Raw genomic sequence first — 20,793 nt, 5'->3', positions numbered from 1 at the left:
TAATAATTAGATCCACCACCATATCAAGCTGGTTTATTGTCGTATTGCGTCATCCAGCTTTAATCGATGATGTATGAGTCATAGTAAATGTGACGTGGAACTAGCGCAGTGTATTATAAAAGGAAGAGTTTAATTTCAATAACAAACAAAATGGATTTTGTAAAATTCCCAACGATTTGCTTCTTCAAATGGAGAGTGATCTTATGTCACCTACCTGATCGAGTCAAGAAGTCAAAGAGTGTCCTCCTGAAAAATTAAACTTACATTTTTTTTATGCCATTTTAATGCCACATAAGTTATTCACTTTGACCAGAAATTGGATAAAAACAAATTGAAAAGTTGAATTTAACCATTAATTTTGTCTTTATATGCGAGAAATTAATTTAATCCCGCCCCAGCCAATTGCACGCTTTCGCAAAGTAATCAATCTGTTATCTGTCTCCCTCACCTTTCGGTTTGCCGTTGTTAGAGAAGCCACGCTCTGATCAGTCAGAGTTTGCTTTGACGACAAAGTTTATAGGCTATACTAGAGTCATTGGTCTGTGAAAAATGCTTCACCAGTGGTACACATTAAAAAAAGTACTATAGCGCACCACTATTAATTTTAAAATCTTTTTTTTTGCTTGTCTTTTCTGTTTACAACCCAATGTCACTCATCTTTTGTCATCATGCATGAAATGATCAATAATAATAAAACATAAACGATACTAACCAAATCCCATGGCCGGAATTCCTACCTTCTTACTAACAGTTGCTTCCTAACTTTTTTTTCTTGTTATGTTTTCATTTTTATAAAAAACGTTTGTTGACAAATTATTAGACACATTTTTTGTTTAAATTGTAACCTTCTCATGTTCCCTAGCGATTTAAAATTAATCAAGCTTGGAAAGTGGGCCAACGGTAGTTCAACCAGCCTGGTTTTTTATAAAGGTGAAATGTTTGGTGACGTGATATTTATTATAATGATGTTTCTAATTTATCAAACTTTCCACCAATCAGCACACAGCAGCTATCCTACTGAACCGTACCTACGTCGTAGCTCTGAGCAGCAGCAAGAGGCAGCCTAGCTAGTGCAGTTATTAGGCATAGGCCTAGGCCTAGATAGTATAGTTATTATTAGACGGCTGGTCCTGGCTTATCTAGGCAAAGGCCTAGTATACAGTAGTAGCAGTAGTAATAATCCTTTCTAGGCTAGTTTTTAGACTTAGAGGCTTCTATCTTAATTTCTGTAATTAATCGTATAATAAAAGAATTCATGATGCCTAGGCTAGGCCTACCTAGGCCTAGGCTAGTTAGTACTAGGCCTAGGGCCTAACTATCTACGGCCTACAATATTATTAGCTAGCCTCGGATAGTAGTCCTAGTACTTGTGTAGGAACTAGCAAGCCCTAGATCAAGTATCTAACTAGGCCTAGGCCTACTGGATGTCTTTCTTCTCGGCCTAGCTTAAACATACAAAGAAACTTTAGAAACTAACCTAGCATAGGCCTAGTCTAGAAGTAGGGTAGGCCTAGCGGGTGGCCTAGGCCTACTAATCTAGGCTTAGGTATTTTTAATGTTTTTTAATCACCAGGTTCAACAACCGAGAAGATGATTTTGTTACTAGTTTTTAGCCTTTTGTATTCATGCATAGCTGAAACTCCTGCTCTTCTGTCATGTCTATGGAGGTATGATTTTTAAATTCATTGAATTACCTGGCCTAATCTAAAAAAAGTCCTTAATGTTAGTTAGGCCTAGGCCCTCTAACAAAAAACAACAATTAAATAAAAATCTCTACCATGTTTTTGTAATTATTTACTCACCTTTCGTGATCAAACAACAATATAATTTTAGATCAAATTTGTTGTATACTACTAATGTTTTCTTCTATTTTGTAGAGTAACTCCAAATGAATATCTTGATTTGGTCACTCTATCAACATCGAACAAGGTACTCTTTTTCTTGATGTAGGCCTATACACAATTTAAATATTTATTAGGTCTAATTAGACAATTTAAAGATGTATTGTCCCCCCTCAAAAACAAAATTGTTTTAATTTTTGTTGTTTGAATATGCCATTTTAATGTCACATGATAGTTATTTACCTTGAACAATTTAATCTGTAAAAAAAATATTTACATGAAAAAACTGTAATTTAAAGCAAAAATAGTCAATTTTTTTTTGTCAGACAATGGGTTTTAGTTCAATTTAAACTGTTTATTTTGACTTTTTAGAAGTTAAATCATTATATTTGTTTATTTTTCCAATGGAAGTGAATAACTACATTAAAACTGCAAAATGGCCTATTTACAGTCTGTTTTATAAATTTTTATTTTTAAAGGTAACCCACTCACCAAAAAAAAACATGAAAAATAAAGATTAATCAAATCAGACTTGTAATACATTATTTTGTAGTTTAACTCACTTCCGTGAAAAAAACCCTGAAAAAATAATGTTTTCCCTTATAAAATGACAAAATAAATGGTTAAAGTTAACCAAAAATCCATTGGCTTGCAGCCAATTTTACTATGTTTTGATTTAAATTACAGTTTTTTAGGTAAATACATCTCTAATATTATTAATTAGTTAATCTGATTTGGTTAAATGTTTAGTTTATGGTGGAGTACTTGGGAACTGCTGATGAAATTAAATGGATCATACCACAGAACTGTCAAGTTGAAGATTTCAGGTTAAAATTAATGTTATCTTAAATAGATGTGGTAGTTCATCAATATGATAATATTGTATTATAACAAACAAAGGTACCTTGCTTATCTAATTGGTCAATCTTTAATCTTTTTGTTGTTCTGTTATATTTTGTTTGATCACAGATTTATCTTTGAAAATATTCTAATAAAGGACAAAATGTAGAATCAATATCACCTCATGGTTGTCATTTTCAGAAGTTCCCATACACAATATGTGGTAGACAGAAACATAGTGTTACACTCTTATTTTTTATAATCTCTTTTAGTGCCAAACAGACTTCTATCTATTGCACAAAACCAGGGTTTTATTCAATAACAGTTATTGAGATAGAACAGGTAAGACAAAATATTTTTTGAAAAAACTACCAAAAACTCATTGGTAGTTTTATCAATTGATAATTTAGTTAGTATTGTCTGGAGTTTCACATTGGAACTACAGTACAGCACAGTAGGCCACATCATAAATATTCCTTATAATTCCTCTATTGTAGTTAGATATTGAGATATTATTTATAGAACCAAGACAGTTACAACAATTGTACCAAAGTATTAAAAGTTGAAGATGACCCATTCTGTTACCAATGGTACGTGTCACCTAAAAGGAACAGGTATGCTTCTCAACTTTATTGAATAAAAAAGAAACATACAGTAGTGTAGCTCAGCATTATAATTATGAGCTTAACCTTTGCCATTTATTTTCATATAATTTGAAACCCTATCAATTCTTATTAGTTCTACAAATGAAGTTGTGACCATAAATGTTTGGATAATAAATACTAAAAACAATGTTGATACTGAAGAATTAAAAGGCTTTGCTAAAGAACCATCCCAGGTTTGTAAACATTTTTTATTCATGGTTTTGCATGTTTTCAGGCATTTTTGGGTGATATGAGTTACATCATGGATTAATCAATAATCCATGGCTACATAAGTGTGTCACAATTTTTGTTTAAAAATAAATAACTCCTAGAGCAAATGAGAAATTTGGAATGTTCAAATATTTAACTTTTTAGGGTTCAAGAATACTATCTGAGCTTTTTCACTTGAAGCGACAAGAACCACAACTGCAAATTTTTCACGAAAAAACAAGAGGAAATGTTAAAGTTTTTACTACACTAAATTTCAATCAGAATTGTAGGTAGGTTGATAATAAATGGTAAAGTTCTTTTCCGAAAAGACTCAAGTTTGCCTTTTTCCACTTTTTATATTCTAAAAAATTCACATTAAAAATGTGTTAATTATTTAAAAATATTGTTATATAGTTGCTGGGAAATACCCTTGGAACTACCGATTGCATATTGGACGTATGTAACCATAGTAGGATATTCACATATTTCACAAGACAGCTGCTTTATCAGGTTTGTAATCATAAAGAGAAACATGCTCACTTGCACTGAGGAAGGGACAATTTCTTTCTGGCTATTTTACTTTATAGTTATGATTTAGTTTTTTGCTTTCTTTATTTGTATGTCCATTGAGATCCGGCCACTGATACCCACAGCATTGTCATTTTGTATGTCCATTGAGATCCGGCCACTGATACCCACAGCATTGTCATTTTGTATGTCCATTGAGATCCGGCCACTGATACCCACAGCATTGTCATTTTTTCAGTGCTTATTTTATTTGTATGTCCATTGAGATCCGGCCACTGATACCCACAGCATTGTCATTTTTTCAGTGCTTATTTTATTTGTATGTCCATTGAGATCCAATCACTGATACCCACAGCATTGTCATTTTTTCAGTGCTTATTTTATTTGTATGTCCATTGACATCCAATCACTGATACCCACAGCATTGTCATTTTTTCAGTGCTTATTTTATTTGTATGTCCATTGACATCCAATCACTGATACCCACAGCATTGTCATTTTTTCAGTGCTTATTTTATTTGTATGTCCATTGAGATCCAATCACTGATACCCACAGCATTGTCATTTTTTCAGTGCTTATTTTATTTGTATGTCCATTGAGATCCAGCCACTGATACCCACAGCATTGTCATTTTTTCAGTAATTTGCCTGATTTATAAACAGAAACATGGATGTATCTGATCTATAGATATATACATTTTGTTTAAAGAGACACCAAGTGGGTACTAATTATTCAACCAGAATTTGGGAGCGTTTCAGTCGATGGACCAGAAAATCTAGTATCAAACTCATCCACGGCACCAAAACTAATTGCTAGTATTTGCTCGCCACATCTGGCAGTAATAATGACAGAGTAAGTCATTAACTGTAGTTATATATTTTAGAGCAACAACAAAATAATTTTTTTTTTATGCAATATTAATTAGAAACCAGATGAAATTTTTCGAGGAACACAATTAAAGTTGCATGTTTGCTACTATCTTTACCATATATGGTTGCTTATTGTATATTTTGTAGTGGAGATGTTTTCTTGACAAATACTGGATTCTTAACCATACAGAACATCACAGTAAATTTACCTTTGGTAAGTACTGTATGTTTAAGCATGTTTGTAATATTCATTGCTATTCATAATATCCATAATACAATACATTATGATTGGAAATTAACAAAATCATACAGAAACTAAATAATTATAACTGTTATGGTAAAGCAGAGGATAACCCTTTAAGCTAGGAAGCTTGTTTCAGAAGGGGTCCTCATGGAGGTGTAAACCTAATTTTATACCACCATGATCTAAGTAACTGGTTTGAGTGACTGTGTAGAATGTTTGATGATTCTTCGACGTGTATTTTTTGGGGTAAAATATTTTAACAGTAACATATACACATTATATTTATAGGATGCATACGTTGTGAGAAGCGTTGCATTTTCTTCAAATTCTCTTTGGTTATTGATGAATGATGGTGTAATCTTGAACATTTATAACATAGTTGAAACTCAAGGTACTAGACAAGTGCTTTTACTTCTTTTTCCTGAAACAGTTCATTTATTGTTACCATTTAAGTTATTGTAAATATATGATTCTTTTATTTCTTGAACTGTTTCTAAATAAATATTGAAAGAACAACAACAAAAAACATCCTGTCTATTATTATTATTATTATTATTATTATTATTATTATTGTTGTTATTTTTTCTTCTTACTTCATATATTTGTGTTTTTCTCATGACTAAATAATGATTTATTTATTTTCAAGTTTACAATTTGGGAAAGATCCTTGGAATTGCAGTGCAACAAAATTGCTTAAACTCTCCTTTATATCCAGTAAGCTGTATACATTTTTCTTTCACATACATTTCTTTCACATTTATTAGCTAATAGTTCACATTCAAAATTGGTTTAAATTTAAATTCATGGTGTTTGAATTAATTGAACAATTTGTCCACTAAAATTATATTATTTACAGGAAGAAGACATAGTTGCAGCTTGGACAAATGAATCAATCTTTGTAAGAATAATGGAGAATCTGCAATTTGAACAACTTAGACTGCCTCTCGCCACTGATCTAGGATTTGATTACAACTATAGGGTAAGCAGTAACATAACTATATATTATTAATATATTTAAAAATTCAATAATAAGGAATTAATTCAATATATTTTCTTGCTTTTAGATGACTATTGAAAATTCAAAGTTCGCATTTGGTCAGAAGCAGTTATTGATGCTATTAACATTAAAGAATGACATTAAATCATCAGTATTTGTGGTTTATAATTTGAAGCAAAAATCATGGACATACTTTGCTGTATCTATCCATGGTATATTTACAGGTATATGCGAAGTAGGCCTAGTATATGTAGTAGTATATTTATGTTTATTTATTATGATTCACGACAATTTTATGCAATGTACCAGGTATGTTTCTTATTTTATGTTAGTATAAACATGACTATTAATGTCATTTATTTAAGGAAATGTTGAGCTGGAAATATTTTCATCAAGCGGCATAAATGTAATCTTTTGGGATACAATGCATGTTTACTACAGCTTTGATATGGGTAAGAAATAATGTCTATATTATTGTTACTAGGTCATCAGAAATAATATTATATTACATCAAGGTCAAAATTTAAACAATTTACTACTTTACAGGTAAATCAAATGGTATGATGGACCTAAACCTTCATAATGGATCCATTCAACAAGTTTTAGTCAGTAGACATAATGATATTGTTTTGTTGAGCGATAACAACCAACTGTACTACACTAAATTATATTCACACAAATTTATTCAGGCAGGTGTTTAAAAAAATCTATTTTTTTAGATCAATTATTAACTATTAGTTTCTTTCACTGTTTATATACTTAATTGGTTGTTATTCGTTTCAAATAGTTGAATCCTTATCATTCACAAGATATATCAACAAGCCTATATTTTGATGTTCTTAGTCGATTTTATATTATTACAGTATGGTAAGAATACATCTTCTTTATTCCGAATTTTTTATTTTATGTCTGTGGCAATGTGGGCAAGGTTACAAATAGTAAATTAATCACTGTCCTATCAGATAGGTGGTAATCCTCATGATAAATGGGCTATTTTGTGAACCAGTTTACCAGGGTAACCCTCTACTCTTCTTGAATAATGAACTGGGTTCTTTAAGTGCACACAGGTTATAACTGTGTACACTGGACCTACGTTTTATAGTCCTTATCCGAGAAGACTTTTTCCACCACCAGAATTAGGAGCGAGTCGACCTCGAACCCTTGCTGATGTTGTTGGCTCTTTAGGTACAATAAACGTTTCCCCCCTGCCTTAACCTCTCGGCCATTTGACTCTTAATTAATATTTTAGTGAACTTACTAAGGTATGGTGGGGACTCATAATATAGAATATTTAAAGCAGTATTACCAAATGTATTTTAGGAACATTTACGTATTCACTTAACTTAAGTTTTTCATTATGTTTTGGCAATATTTTTTAGTGATGGTGACATTTTAAGACAACCCTATCCATTGTTGACGGAGGTAGAATTAGTTTTATACCCAAATCTGTACCCAGTAAGTGCTTTTTTAAAAATAAATATATTTGTATACTATTATATATATGATTATTGATGTCTTGAATGTATACCTGTTTGGTTTCCTTGCCTTTTATATTTGTTTTGTTTTTCTATTTATTGTATATGGAAATTGGAAATAATAAATATAAAATATATATATATTTTAATTTATTCAAGTTTGTAAGATATGAATCAGTGTTCAATCCAGAGGTTGTACATCTTGACCTTAATGATGAAATTGAATTCAAAGTGAACTTAATTCATTCAGTACAAGAAGCAGATGAAATCCAGGCAAGTATGTCCATTAGTTCAAAATGTATTAAAATGTGGATGCTTTCACTTTACTTTTGTTGCTCTAGATAAAATGCCAACTCTATTGACATATTGAATACCCATCTCTTTCGTATAGAAAATGAAATGGTGTAATTTCTACCTAATTCAAACCTTGTGTTCTTAGTGCTTTAGAGAAAATTAATTTTGGTTAAGCGGTATACAAAAGACAATTATTATTTATTATTAAGTAAATTCTCATCTAGCATTGTTGGATGAACAAAATATTTGTGTTGAGTTTGTGTTATGACTTTATTATGCTTAACATATTTTTGCTCCAGATAGGAGTTAGTAATTCTCATCTAGCATCGTTGGCCGTTACAGATGAAATAACATTTTTTCCAGGGAACCAAGGGATTTCCAAGGTAGGCCTTAAAATATAGATCATAAAATAAATACTAAAATCATATTTTAGAGAAAGCATTGTTTTCAGTGTGTAAGAATTTAGGGAATTTATGATTGTTTTAATTAGGTTGTTAAGGTAGTTGCAAATACAGATTTGACTCGTGTTGATAACAAATCTAATGCTCAGGGGATTATGGTATTAGAAGCCAAATCACAGAAAACGGAACCATTTCAACCTTTAGGAATGGTAAGTAATAACTTTGAGTACACACTTACTGCCAATAATTGTTGTATCCGTGTATACTCTATATCACAATATTAATGTAAACATTTATTTATATATCATTACTGTAATTTCACCGCAGGTAACAAAGATATCAGTTGGATGTCCTCCGGGTAGACATATTAAAGTTGTTAAACCCCGATCATGTGACCATACACAACAGTTTGTGATTCCAGAGTAAGCGAGCATTTTACCACTTTTCATACTACCAACATTTGGCTCTGATCTCCTCACAGGTGTACAAAATGGGCACCTGGTAAGGTCAAAACACAACTGCACTGATCATGGAAATATGTTATCATACGCATTTAATTCAAAATGACTGTGGTAACATGTGAAGCGCTTAGAGCATTAAGCACAACATAAGAGTTATGCATTATTATTAACTACGATTCTAAGTTTCCTAAATATGGCTTTGGTAATTTTAATCTATTTCAGATCAGCAACACATACAGAGACGGTAAGGGAGAATTATTTGATATATACATTAACTATTGACCAACTAATAGCACATTCAAATTCTAACCATACAGGATAAAATAGAATAATATATCTGTCTTGTAGACTGTAGAATATGATTTTGAAACATATGGATGTCCAATACAAAGCAATCATAATCAACTATTTCAACCAACAGTCCAGCTGTAAGTATGTTAGCAAAAGTTGTTGTTAATCAAGATGTTATTTAATAATAAAGAACATTTGAAAATGTTGTTTATAATGTTTAGATATGATGGCGATAAATATGTTAGAGATGTTTCAGCTAACTTCATGATATGGGAGGAAAACCAAAGAACAGAATACACATATAATACAACTATTAAGCAGGTTTGTCCTTTAAAATATAGTATGATGTAGTATGTAATATTATTTTAATTTTATCCAAAATATAAAGAGGAATTTCATTTTAGCGGGAGATGACTGGAATGCTTAAACATTATTATTTAATTTCAGGCAAGATGCTGTAATGGTTTTACCTGGTTGTCAATGAGTGAAATCGTTGCAAATTTTGAATATCCTAGTCAAATGGTATGTAATAATGGAATGGAGAAGCACCGAATGCATCAATAAGATCTCTTAAGCTCTGTCTACACTATCAAACTTTATGTGACAAGCCCATATATGGACACGATGATGTCATATCACTACTATATTTGGGCTTATCACTAGCATATTTTTTTTTTTTTTTTTTTTTTATCTTTTAGAACGATAGCTGCTCCTCATGTGACAACACAGCTGACTTATTTCAGCCATATCCTATAATGAATCAATCAGGATTATCATCTGTTAAGTGGCAAAATAAACAAAATGCAATGTTTCAGTTCACAGCTCTTGTAGTTGATGTTCATTACAGGTAAGATGGATACCAAACTATTGTTAAGCTTTCTCTACACTATCAAACTAGCTTGACAACAAAAGTGTGATGTACCCAAATATGGTAGTGATATGTGTGTAGACTAAGCTTTAGACAGTAAATAAAAGATAATAAGAGGTTTTTTTAAGTAAGTTTCTTTTTAGTTTCTGTGTTTTGGAGACTAAATTTGCAGTGAGAGTGGAATATCTTGACAGTGGTGATACAAGTAACTCAGTGATGGAGATGGTACTTGGATTGTTTACAAGTATTTCACTAACAATCGCTGCAATATCATATATTTACTTTAGAAAGGCACACATAGCAACACGGAACATCAGACATTTGATAATAAATAAAGGTAAAATACAAATATGACTGGTCTTTAAAGCTCTCTCTACACTATCAAAGTAGTTTGACAAAAATGTGTGCTGTGCCCAAATATGGTAGTGATATGACATCATCATGTCCATATATGGGCACATCACATTTTTTTTGGTCAAATCAAGTTTGATAGTGTAGATAGCGCTTAATACTTTAATAAGTTTAGTATTTGTTAACAAAGACTTTCTCCTATTGAATAACAATACTAATTATGATTACAGATGAAGAATCTGCCAACAATTCCCAGTGGAGCAAGAACGATACTGAAATAGCATATGCATAAATGATTTTATGTTATGGATCTCTCACAACTGTTCCTTATTAGTGTAAAAAGTTTAAAATATCTTCCGATGTTGGTTAAAGGAGACTCCATTGGACACCAATTTGTGTTAAGATTTGGTTAAAGAAGACTCCATTGGACACCAAATTTTGTTAGGATTTGGTTAAAACAAATACAGTATATAAAATAACAAATTCCAGAAGAACCCTTCCAATAATAATAAAAATCACTGTATAGAACAGACAAAGATATTTAATGTAAAAACAAAAAAGAAATTAAAATGCATATGATGATCAACTACAGTATAAAATAAACGTAACAAAAACAACTGCAGTATTGTGGAAATGAAACCATTAATTAATTACACTAAGAGTCAGTGATAAAATAATAAAAATGGGAAAGTCAAGATCAACAATACTATCTGCACGCTTAGGTAGATTATGAGTATTTATGTTCTACTGAACTCTGACTATTATCTGTCTGCAGCTTTAAATATACAGAACTAGGTTTAGTAGGTACAGTATTAGTTTTTACCGTGTTACTTTAGTTTTGGCTTTCAGGTTGAAGTGAATTGTATTGTGTCAGTATAAACCCTGACTATACCATTGTAAATATGTTCGTTTGTGATTAAACTGCTTTATATTATTGTGCCTCAGTTGTTCCCTTTGGTCATTACATTTCTGTGGAGAAAACAAAAATATTTAAAACTTTTAATTCTTTTAAATCTCAAGGTTCTTATTACTATTTTTTTATCATTACTTGTACTTACGCTGCATTGAGTACATTGCTGCCACCTCCACTCAGCATAATGTACGGAGACTGCATAGCTCGCTGTTTCTCTTGTAACATGGCAACTGTTCCAAGTGGAGTATCAACAGAAGACATTTTTAACAGTGCCTAGAGAAAGGAAAATCAATTTTAAAATATAAAAATGAATTATTTTTTAATTTATTTTAGACAAATGTTGTACCTAACTTGTAGAGTATATTACATGGGACATCAACATTGATTATGTTACCCTTACCTCTTCTCCAGCAATTTTCTTTAGTCGTCTCTCAGTTTTCAGCTTTCCTGAACGCTTTCCATGAAAGCGATGAGACAGTATGCGAAATGCCTGTAAAGTAACATTACTTTTTTACTAGAGGGCAGTATTATACAGTGTGTGTGTTTACATGTTGCAATTACAAAGAAAAAACCCAGAAAGCAATTATTTAAATTCCAGATATGAATATTCTCATTCTTGTGAAATGTCGTTGTTTACTAAACAAGTCCAGTGGATTAGATTGATATCTTTTTAAAATTATTTACACACCACATAAATCGTTGTTTACTGAACTAGGTTTCTCAGAATAATGAATGATTACCTCTTTTTGATTAATATCTCTGCCAAAGTCATCCTTGTATATGAGATTAAAACTAGGTTTGTATCCAGACTTTTCTTTAAAATCAGAAGATGGGCCACGAAAGCGGTCATGTTTGTTGTATTTCGCATCAATGTCACTGTAAAATTAAAAATGATTTCTTTAATTCTAATTGAAACATTCCAAGTCTCCCGATTTGGGGGTTGGACATCTGCAGTTTGAATAAGATGAAATTCCAACTACTTGCAATACTTACTGAAAACTTTTGTCCTCAACTTGAAAATTTTGTGCTTCGATAGATTTATCCTTGGCAGCTTTGTATTTCTTGATTTGTTCTTTTTCTAAAAATCCTTTATTGACAGCCATTTGAAGAGCTCCTGCAACCCCAGATTGTAAAGATGGCTCTTCTTCTAGTACTGCGCCACCTACTGTTTCCTGTTTGACACAAATACACTATACACGTTTATAGTCTGTATTCAGTATACTTTATCACATACACAAATACACTATACACGTTTATAGTCTGTATTCAGTATACTTTATCACATACACAAATACACTATACACGTTTATAGTCTGCATTCAGTATACTTTATCACATACACAAATACACTATACACGTTTATAGTCTGTATTCAGTATACTTTATCACATACACAAATACACTATACACGTTTATAGTCTGTATTCAGTATACTTTATCACATACACAAATACACTATACACGTTTATAGTCTGCATTCAGTATACTTTATCACATACACAAATACACTATACACGTTTATAGTCTGTATTCAGTATACTTTATCACATACACAAATACACTATACACGTTTATAGTCTGTATTCAGTATACTTTATCACATACACAAATACACTATACACGTTTATAGTCTGCATTCAGTATACTTTATCACATACACAAATACACTATACACGTTTATAGTCTGTATTCAGTATACTTTATCACATACACAAATACACTATACACGTTTATAGTCTGTATTCAGTATACTTTATCACATACACAAATACACTATATACGTTTATAGTCTGCATTCAGTATACTTTATCACATACACAAATACACTATACACGTTTATAGTCTGTATTCAGTATACTTTATCACATACACAAATACACTATACACGTTTATAGTCTGTATTCAGTATACTTTATCACATACACAAATACACTATATACGTTTATAGTCTGTATTCAGTATACTTTATCACATACACAAATACACTATACACGTTTATAGTCTGTATTCAGTATACTTTATGACATACACAAATACACTATATACGTTTATAGTCTGTATTCAGTATACTTTATCACATACACAAATACACTTTACACGTTTATAGTCTGTATTCAGTATACTTTATCACATACACAAATACACTATACACGTTTATAGTCTGTATTCAGTATACTTTATCACATACACAAATACACTATATACGTTTATAGTCTGCATTCAGTATACTTTATCACATACACAAATACACTATACACGTTTATAGTCTGTATTCAGTATACTTTATCACATACACAAATACACTATACACGTTTATAGTCTGTATTCAGTATACTTTATCACATACACAAATACACTATACACGTTTATAGTCTGTATTCAGTATACTTTATCACATACACAAATACACTATACACGTTTATAGTCTGTATTCAGTATACTTTATCACATACACAAATACACTATACACGTTTATAGTCTGTATTCAGTATACTTTATCACATACACAAATACACTATACACGTTTATAGTCTGTATTCAGTATACTTTATCACATACACAAATACACTATACACGTTTATAGTCTGCATTCAGTATACTTTATCACATACACAAATACACTATACACGTTTATAGTCTGTATTCAGTATACTTTATCACATACACAAATACACTATACACGTTTACAGTCTGTATTCAGTATACTTTATCACATACACAAATACACTATACACGTTTATAGTCTGTATTCAGTATACTTTATCACATACACAAATACACTATACACGTTTATAGTCTGTATTCAGTATACTTTATCACATACACAAATACACTATACACGTTTATAGTCTGCATTCAGTATACTTTATCACATACACAAATACACTATACACGTTTATAGTCTGCATTCAGTATACTTTATCACATACACAAATACACTATACACGTTTATAGTCTGTATTCAGTATACTTTATCACATACACAAATACACTATACACGTTTATAGTCTGCATTCAGTATACTTTATCACATACACAAATACACTATACACGTTTATAGTCTGTATTCAGTATACTTTATCACATACACAAATACACTATACACGTTTATAGTCTGCATTCAGTATACTTTATCACATACACAAATACACTATACACGTTTATAGTCTGTATTCAGTATACTTTATCACATACACAAATACACTATACACGTTTATAGTCTGTATTCAGTATACTTTATCACATACACAAATACACTATACACGTTTATAGTCTGTATTCAGTATACTTTATGACATACACAAATACACTTTACACGTTTATAGTCCGTATTCAGTATACTTTATCACATACACAAATACACTATACACGTTTATAGTCTGTATTCAGTATACTTTATGACCTTTGTTGAAACATTTTAATCCTGCTGGGTGAAAATATTAAATATTGTTAACAAAACAAAGCTGTTACTCACTTTTTCTTCGTCCTCTTCATCATCTTCATCGTCATCAAGATTAACTCGACTCCAAGCATTTAAACCTTCTTCATCTACAATGTGATCAGTATCTTCTTTTTCAAAGTCCATAACTTCATCTTCATTTTCCTCTTCTTTAGGAATATGCGAGTCTAGATAAAAAGATTAGCAAGTATAATTAGTACTCTTATATATTTCTAAACCAATACTCACAATTCAAGAAAAAGATAATTGCCAAAGCCAATAAAGCCAAACTGTAATGTTGTTTTATTGTTACAATAATATTAATAATGGTCATTTATCAGTACAGTATTACCCTTTATTTCAGATATTCTTATCCATATAAATAAAACATAATAAATTGGAAAATATAATTGTTCCATTTCAATATCAAAAATACACAAATTGGAAACTGACGATATGATGGTATTTCTCCGAGTGTCCTACAGAATTCTGAGGTAGCATTCAAAACCATTGAAGGATTCACTGTTGAATCTTCAGCCATTGATACGTCTCTTTCTAGTTTCAAAGACTCTACCACTAACTGTTAAAAATAAAGATAAAAATGCATTAAAAACATTACAAATAAAATGTTGTGCATTTAATAATTGTTGTTTCCCTATTTATTTGAATAAATGTCCTTTCACACCAGTCCCACCCTAATTCACTTATAATCCCAGCTTCCTGTTCTTCTGCATTCTCACTCCTGACGACAATCAAAGCATATTGATAGAAACGTTGAGAAACTCAACAATAAATGTCCCGATTTGAATAAACTATCTGCTCAAAAACTGTGCATCACCTTGCTTACTTTACTCAACAATAAATGTCCCGATTTGAATAAACTACCTGCTCAAAAACTGTGCATCACCTTGCTTACCTTACTCAACAATAAATGTCCCGATTTGAATAAACTACCTGTTCAAAAACTGTGCATCACCTTGCTTACCTTACTCAACAATAAATGTCCCGATTTGAATAAACTACCTGCTCAAAAACTGTGCATCACCTTGCTTACCTTATCACCGTCAACTTGATTTTGTTCTTTCTTATATTTCATCCTTCGTGCTTTATTAAGAGCAAGCTGCAATTCCAAGGCTGCATCATCTTCAATTACAACATTTTGATCCTGATTAATTTGTACTGGTCCTCTGATAATTCCTACAATTTGTGGAAAAGGTCTATGTAATTCAAAGTTCATATCTGGTTGCTTTAGTTTATTTATACTAAGTCAAAGACTAGTGATGTACTAGTACACCGGGGTAACTCTCTATTCGTCGAAAGATGTACTAGGTTCTTTAAAGTGCACATGAGCCAGAAGACTTGTTTTTCCACCAGAACCATGGAGCGAGTGCTGATGTTAATTATGGTTGCACTGTCTTAACCGCTCGGCCACTCTCTCGCTCTATAATAAGTGGTCACTTGACTAATTTATAAAAATACTGTTTTATCAATTTACCTCCATCAATGTCTGGTAAATCCAATTCCATAGCATCATCATTTCTAGATGGAACATCATCAAGTTCCCTCTTACGTATTCCTCCTCGACTTTAACAAAAAAATAAGTTCAATAATATTATATGTACCGTAATTATAATTCAAGTAATATACGAAAACGATAAACTAATTTGTCTGTATGACTTCTATTACATAATAATAATAATACAAATTTCTAGAGTGCACTTCGCCACGAAAGGTGCTCAAGGCGCTTTTGAATGCTTATAGTATGCAATCCACTCAGATTAAATGCACAATAAAATTTCAAATTTAAAATGAAAAGAATTAGGCCCATGACTATGTATAAGCCTGGGCAAAAAGAGTTTTTAATAATTTTTTAAACGAATTCAAGTTATAATTACAAGAGCTGATTGCTTAAATACATTGGGAGGGACCAAAGAGATAATAAAGTAATAGAAGGTTACCGGGATCCATGATCAGATCTGCTGCTGTCGTCTGGAGTCAAGTCATCTACTGAAAACTTCTTGACTTTACGTCGACGCTTCTTGGGTTTTTTAAACTTCTCCATTTCTACACTAGTGTAGTAATCACTTGCTATCATAGGTTCATCCATATGAAGGCTTTGCTGCAAATAAACAATAAATCAAATTCTTTTCATCCATAAATAATAGTGGTTTATGTTTTTCCTTTTCATCATCTGTGTATACATTTTTATTTTTATCAATTATATGTTTTATTGTTTGCCAGTAAATATTTCTATTTTTATGGAAAAATAAAGCTTTCTTACTTAAACATTGATAAGATTAACAAGCAATATGAATAAATGAGTAAACTGATACTAAATAAAATATACTAAATTTAATGACTACCTTTTGTAATGTTTGCCGTATTTTCTCTTCTTGAGTTACTTTACTTGGACGACTAGATTCTCCCAATTTGAAGGATTCTATGCGATTTCCATCAATCTCTTCATCATACTTTTGTAAGACAGTCTTTTTTCTAACCTGGCAAAATATAATTGTAAAAGTTGTTACATAATACATTAGAATATATAATAGAAAAGACAGATTCAGTAAAGCAGTCCTAAGACTATTAAGTCAGATGAGTGGGAATAAAAATATAGAATCTATGTTATTCCTTATAACCATTTACAAACAACGTGCACGCTTACCTTTATCACTCGTCTGTGTAAATTGGCCTTAACAATAAAAAAATATCCATAACTTTCTTGAGGCATAATTTGAAACTTACAAGTAGTTATATAAACAGTTTAACTTACTATTCCAAATTCATCAACTTCTTCCTGTTCATATGGGATGTAACCAGGTTTTCCTTTTCTTAATTCAGTATTTTTAGCAGCTAAAGAGTCATCTATCATATTTACATTTATCAAGGCATCATCCTCTTCATCTAAAATACCTACAAAGAAATGGAAAGTATTTACCTTATAGCTGGTGTTTGCAATTTTTAATATATTTTAAGAATCTAATGATGTATTTCATATTATACTGATATTTATTGTGATTAATTCAATTCAACATTTATTTCAACCAAAATCAAACATTAAAATGTACTTTTACAGAACAAATAAAACAACAAAACATTTGATTGAAGGAGAACATAGAGACTCAAACAAGTCTGTCACTGTTGTCCCTCTTCACAGACACCATCATACAAAAACAGAATTACATCAAGTATAAATGTAACTAGATTAGTGTAGGAGGGAGGGAATAAATTGACACATACCTGAATCTTTTAGGGTTAAAATTACAGATTTGCCTTCTTTAAAAGAATTCACTGAATGTTGGACTTGAAGACCAGCTATATCTTTAGAACTATAATTCTAAATATAAGGTAAAAGTAATGAGATTAGAACAATTAAAGATAGTTATTTCATACGATGAAGACAAACCAACTTTGTACAAATAGGTATAAACATTTTAACAAACTGTGTAAAACTGTAGAGAACAGGCAAGTAACCATACATTAAAATTAGTTACCTTTCCTTTGCTAGTTTGCTTAAATTCCTCATCCACCAAAGCTCCAATCCCAAAATCAGCATCCATTTCTTCTAAAAGTTTTGCCTAGAAAGGAATTAGAAATTAGCTCTGTAAATTACTAGCTCTGTAAATTACTAGCTCTGTAAATTACTAGCTCTGTAAATTACTAGCTCTGTAAATTACTAGCTCTGTAAATTACTAGCTCTGTAAATTACTAGCTCTGTAAATTACTAGCTCTGTAAATTACTAGCTCTGTAAATTACTAGCTCTGTAAATTACTAGCTCTGTAAATTTCAATTCTAAAATCTCTCTAAAACATATATTTGAGTTCAGTCTGCCTTAATATTTTTACCCTTTTATCAGCTAATGCTTTTTCTTTTGATATCTTTCGACTTCTTTCAACCCAGGCATGAATATCGTCTACATCGTCATCTTCCCCAAGAGTCTTTACTTTGCTATAAAAAGATTAAAATTGAAGAATGATGATGGTGGTACAATTACTTGAAACTCATTACTTGGGAGTGAAAGTAGAGTCAACTCTCCCACTACCGGACACCCTTTGGCTGACCAAATATATACCTGGTTTTCTGGAAAGTCTGGTATTCGGAATGTGTTTTTAATGGTAAAAATAAATTTGGGACCTTTTGGTCCTCAAAAAATGTCTGGTATTGGTAGAGTTTATGGTTTTCAGAGAGTCCTGTATTGAGAAAGTTGACTGTACTTAGATAACATAAAGTGTAATCTTAAGATTTGAATTCTACCTTAGTTTTTTGTTGATCTCCCTCTTAGCTTTAATCTGTTTTAGTTTTTCTTGTATTGCCTTCTTTTTACGTTCTTCAGCCAGATTCTTTGCTGGCTTGTGGACATCTGTAGAACCAACAGGGGCCATGCTTGTTGTCATTGTATCTTCTGAATCTTGTCTGGGGGCATTGCTGCTTTCAAGGGGTGCAAGTCCAAGTTTTAAACGTATTTTACTATAAAAGAATAACACAATGTACCAAACTTGCTATTTTTTCATAAAAGAACTTAATTATTTGTGGAATGTTTAAAGGCTAAAGCCTATTGTGCTGTCTACATAACGTTACGGCGAGAATTAATTTGTGAATCATTTGATTGGTCAGTTTTAACGATCGGTTTAACTTCAATGATTGGAGTTTTTAATGATTTTTACGTTGATTTGTGCCCCCTTTTCTGTAAAATCGTTGAATCCTGTCAATTCAGTATCCTCAACGTAACATTACGTTCACAGGACTTTAGTTGCTTTGTATTAAAATGTAGAGACTTCATGACATACTTAGTTTCTTCAATGCTTAACGATTCTGTGAAACCACCACTACCCACAGATTGTGTGACCTCAGTAGTCTTCTCAAACTCTAGAAGATAAAAACAAAATTCATTAGTTTCTTTCTCCTCGTTTACATATCGCTCTCTGCCAAAAGGAATAAAATGGCATACTTGAATTCATGACATGGAGTTTTTTCATTTCAAGCCTCGCCTTGGCCTTCTACTTACCATTAGGCCTAGGCCTAGGCCTATATATAGGCTAGCTAGGCTATATTTATAAAGATACCCTTTTTTAGAATAGAATATTATTAGCTAGAAATTGAGGTAAATAAGTAGATATTGTCCCTTAGTAATTTAGGTTTAGCCTACGTAACGTCTATATATATAGATATCATTTACCTGGATATTCATCATAGATTTTCTCTCTTTTGGGTTCACGAATGCCTTCTTCTCCGCCGGCGTCGACATCATCATCACGGTCACGATGAGATCGATCCCGCTTGTGGTGTTTATGCCTACGTTTTCTGTCCTTTTCTTTATCTCTATCACGATCTTTATGTTTGTGTTTATGCCTCTTTTCGTCCTTATCTTTACGTGAAGATCCCATGATTAAACACTACTTGTTTAAATTAGAAAGAATATGTTTTTATAAGGTTAAAAACAAGGATAAATGCAATAGGCCTGGCTAGACTAGCATGTTCACCACTACCTCCTAGAGCAGTTCATGGAGCGGAGAAAACACGTACGCAGGGTGGCCAATGGTTCGGGCACGACCATATTATTATCAAACAACCACACGCAAAACGTACAATGTACGAAAAAAAGCTGAAAATTACCGCCCTCTCTAGTTACGATACCTCACACGTCGTACACACCACCCACGAACAACCGTTATTAATAATAGTCTTTAAAGCTCAGGTACAGGCATGAATTTTAAATATAATATTTGGTTAATTGTACATAAATCAAATATTTGTAACAGAAATCAAGACGAAAAAACATGAATTTCCCTTAATATGGTCAAATACAAAATTTGGCAAAATTCTTCCATAAAAACCAGGAAGACTTTTTTTCAGTAGTTAGGTAGTTAACCTAATGTAATAACATGTCTGGTGACTCCCTAGACGGTGAAAAAAGGTGGTGGATATACGGTGGATAATTTTTGCTATAGCATGAAAATAAAAATCTGAAGTTGAATAAAAATATCAGAAATGTAATATTCAAGTTATATTACCTATATTTAGTGATCTGATAACATTTTTTACCACGTTTATTTTTCAAGGCTTTTTTAAATTCCTCTCTATTTACAAAATTTGTGTATAAAAGAATAGAGATTTTACTGTGTAAT

The 20,793-nt window shown here is 31.5% G+C and overlaps 2 protein-coding genes across 2 annotated transcripts; one reads left to right on the top strand and one right to left on the bottom strand.

Moving 5' to 3' along the window:
• Positions 1 to 1,128: 1,128 nt before the first annotated feature.
• Positions 1,129 to 10,678, top strand: LOC140059857 (cation channel sperm-associated auxiliary subunit epsilon-like). The gene is made up of 30 exons (XM_072105810.1): positions 1,129 to 1,143; positions 1,574 to 1,667; positions 1,878 to 1,929; positions 2,592 to 2,668; positions 2,954 to 3,023; positions 3,204 to 3,295; positions 3,420 to 3,519; positions 3,701 to 3,825; positions 3,950 to 4,045; positions 4,773 to 4,916; positions 5,081 to 5,147; positions 5,466 to 5,568; positions 5,824 to 5,891; positions 6,034 to 6,156; positions 6,242 to 6,398; positions 6,540 to 6,626; positions 6,721 to 6,863; positions 6,962 to 7,041; positions 7,554 to 7,629; positions 7,809 to 7,922; positions 8,243 to 8,326; positions 8,434 to 8,553; positions 8,672 to 8,766; positions 9,028 to 9,049; positions 9,154 to 9,233; positions 9,318 to 9,417; positions 9,544 to 9,618; positions 9,795 to 9,943; positions 10,108 to 10,301; positions 10,546 to 10,678. Exons 2-30 carry the CDS (start codon positions 1,591 to 1,593, stop codon positions 10,605 to 10,607), a joined length of 2,832 nt encoding a protein of 943 aa, XP_071961911.1. The 5' UTR covers positions 1,129 to 1,143; positions 1,574 to 1,590; the 3' UTR covers positions 10,608 to 10,678.
• On the bottom strand, positions 10,316 to 20,226 carry LOC140059858 (U4/U6.U5 tri-snRNP-associated protein 1-like). The gene is made up of 18 exons (XM_072105811.1): positions 19,845 to 20,226; positions 19,456 to 19,534; positions 18,923 to 19,135; positions 18,514 to 18,616; positions 18,162 to 18,245; positions 17,908 to 18,004; positions 17,441 to 17,580; positions 17,031 to 17,165; positions 16,626 to 16,786; positions 16,163 to 16,251; positions 15,722 to 15,864; positions 15,121 to 15,247; positions 14,704 to 14,855; positions 12,222 to 12,400; positions 11,969 to 12,104; positions 11,629 to 11,718; positions 11,374 to 11,501; positions 10,316 to 11,284 (listed from the first exon to the last, which is right to left on the bottom strand). Exons 1-18 carry the CDS (start codon positions 20,050 to 20,052, stop codon positions 11,257 to 11,259), a joined length of 2,292 nt encoding a protein of 763 aa, XP_071961912.1. The 5' UTR covers positions 20,053 to 20,226; the 3' UTR covers positions 10,316 to 11,256.
• Between the last annotated feature and the right edge of the window lie 567 nt (positions 20,227 to 20,793).

Source organism: Antedon mediterranea, chromosome 10, assembly GCF_964355755.1.
Source record: "Antedon mediterranea chromosome 10, ecAntMedi1.1, whole genome shotgun sequence".
NCBI lineage: Eukaryota > Metazoa > Echinodermata > Crinoidea > Comatulida > Antedonidae > Antedon > Antedon mediterranea.
The sequence above is the reverse complement of the archived record's forward strand: the minus strand, read 5'-3'. Positions and strand labels throughout refer to the sequence as shown.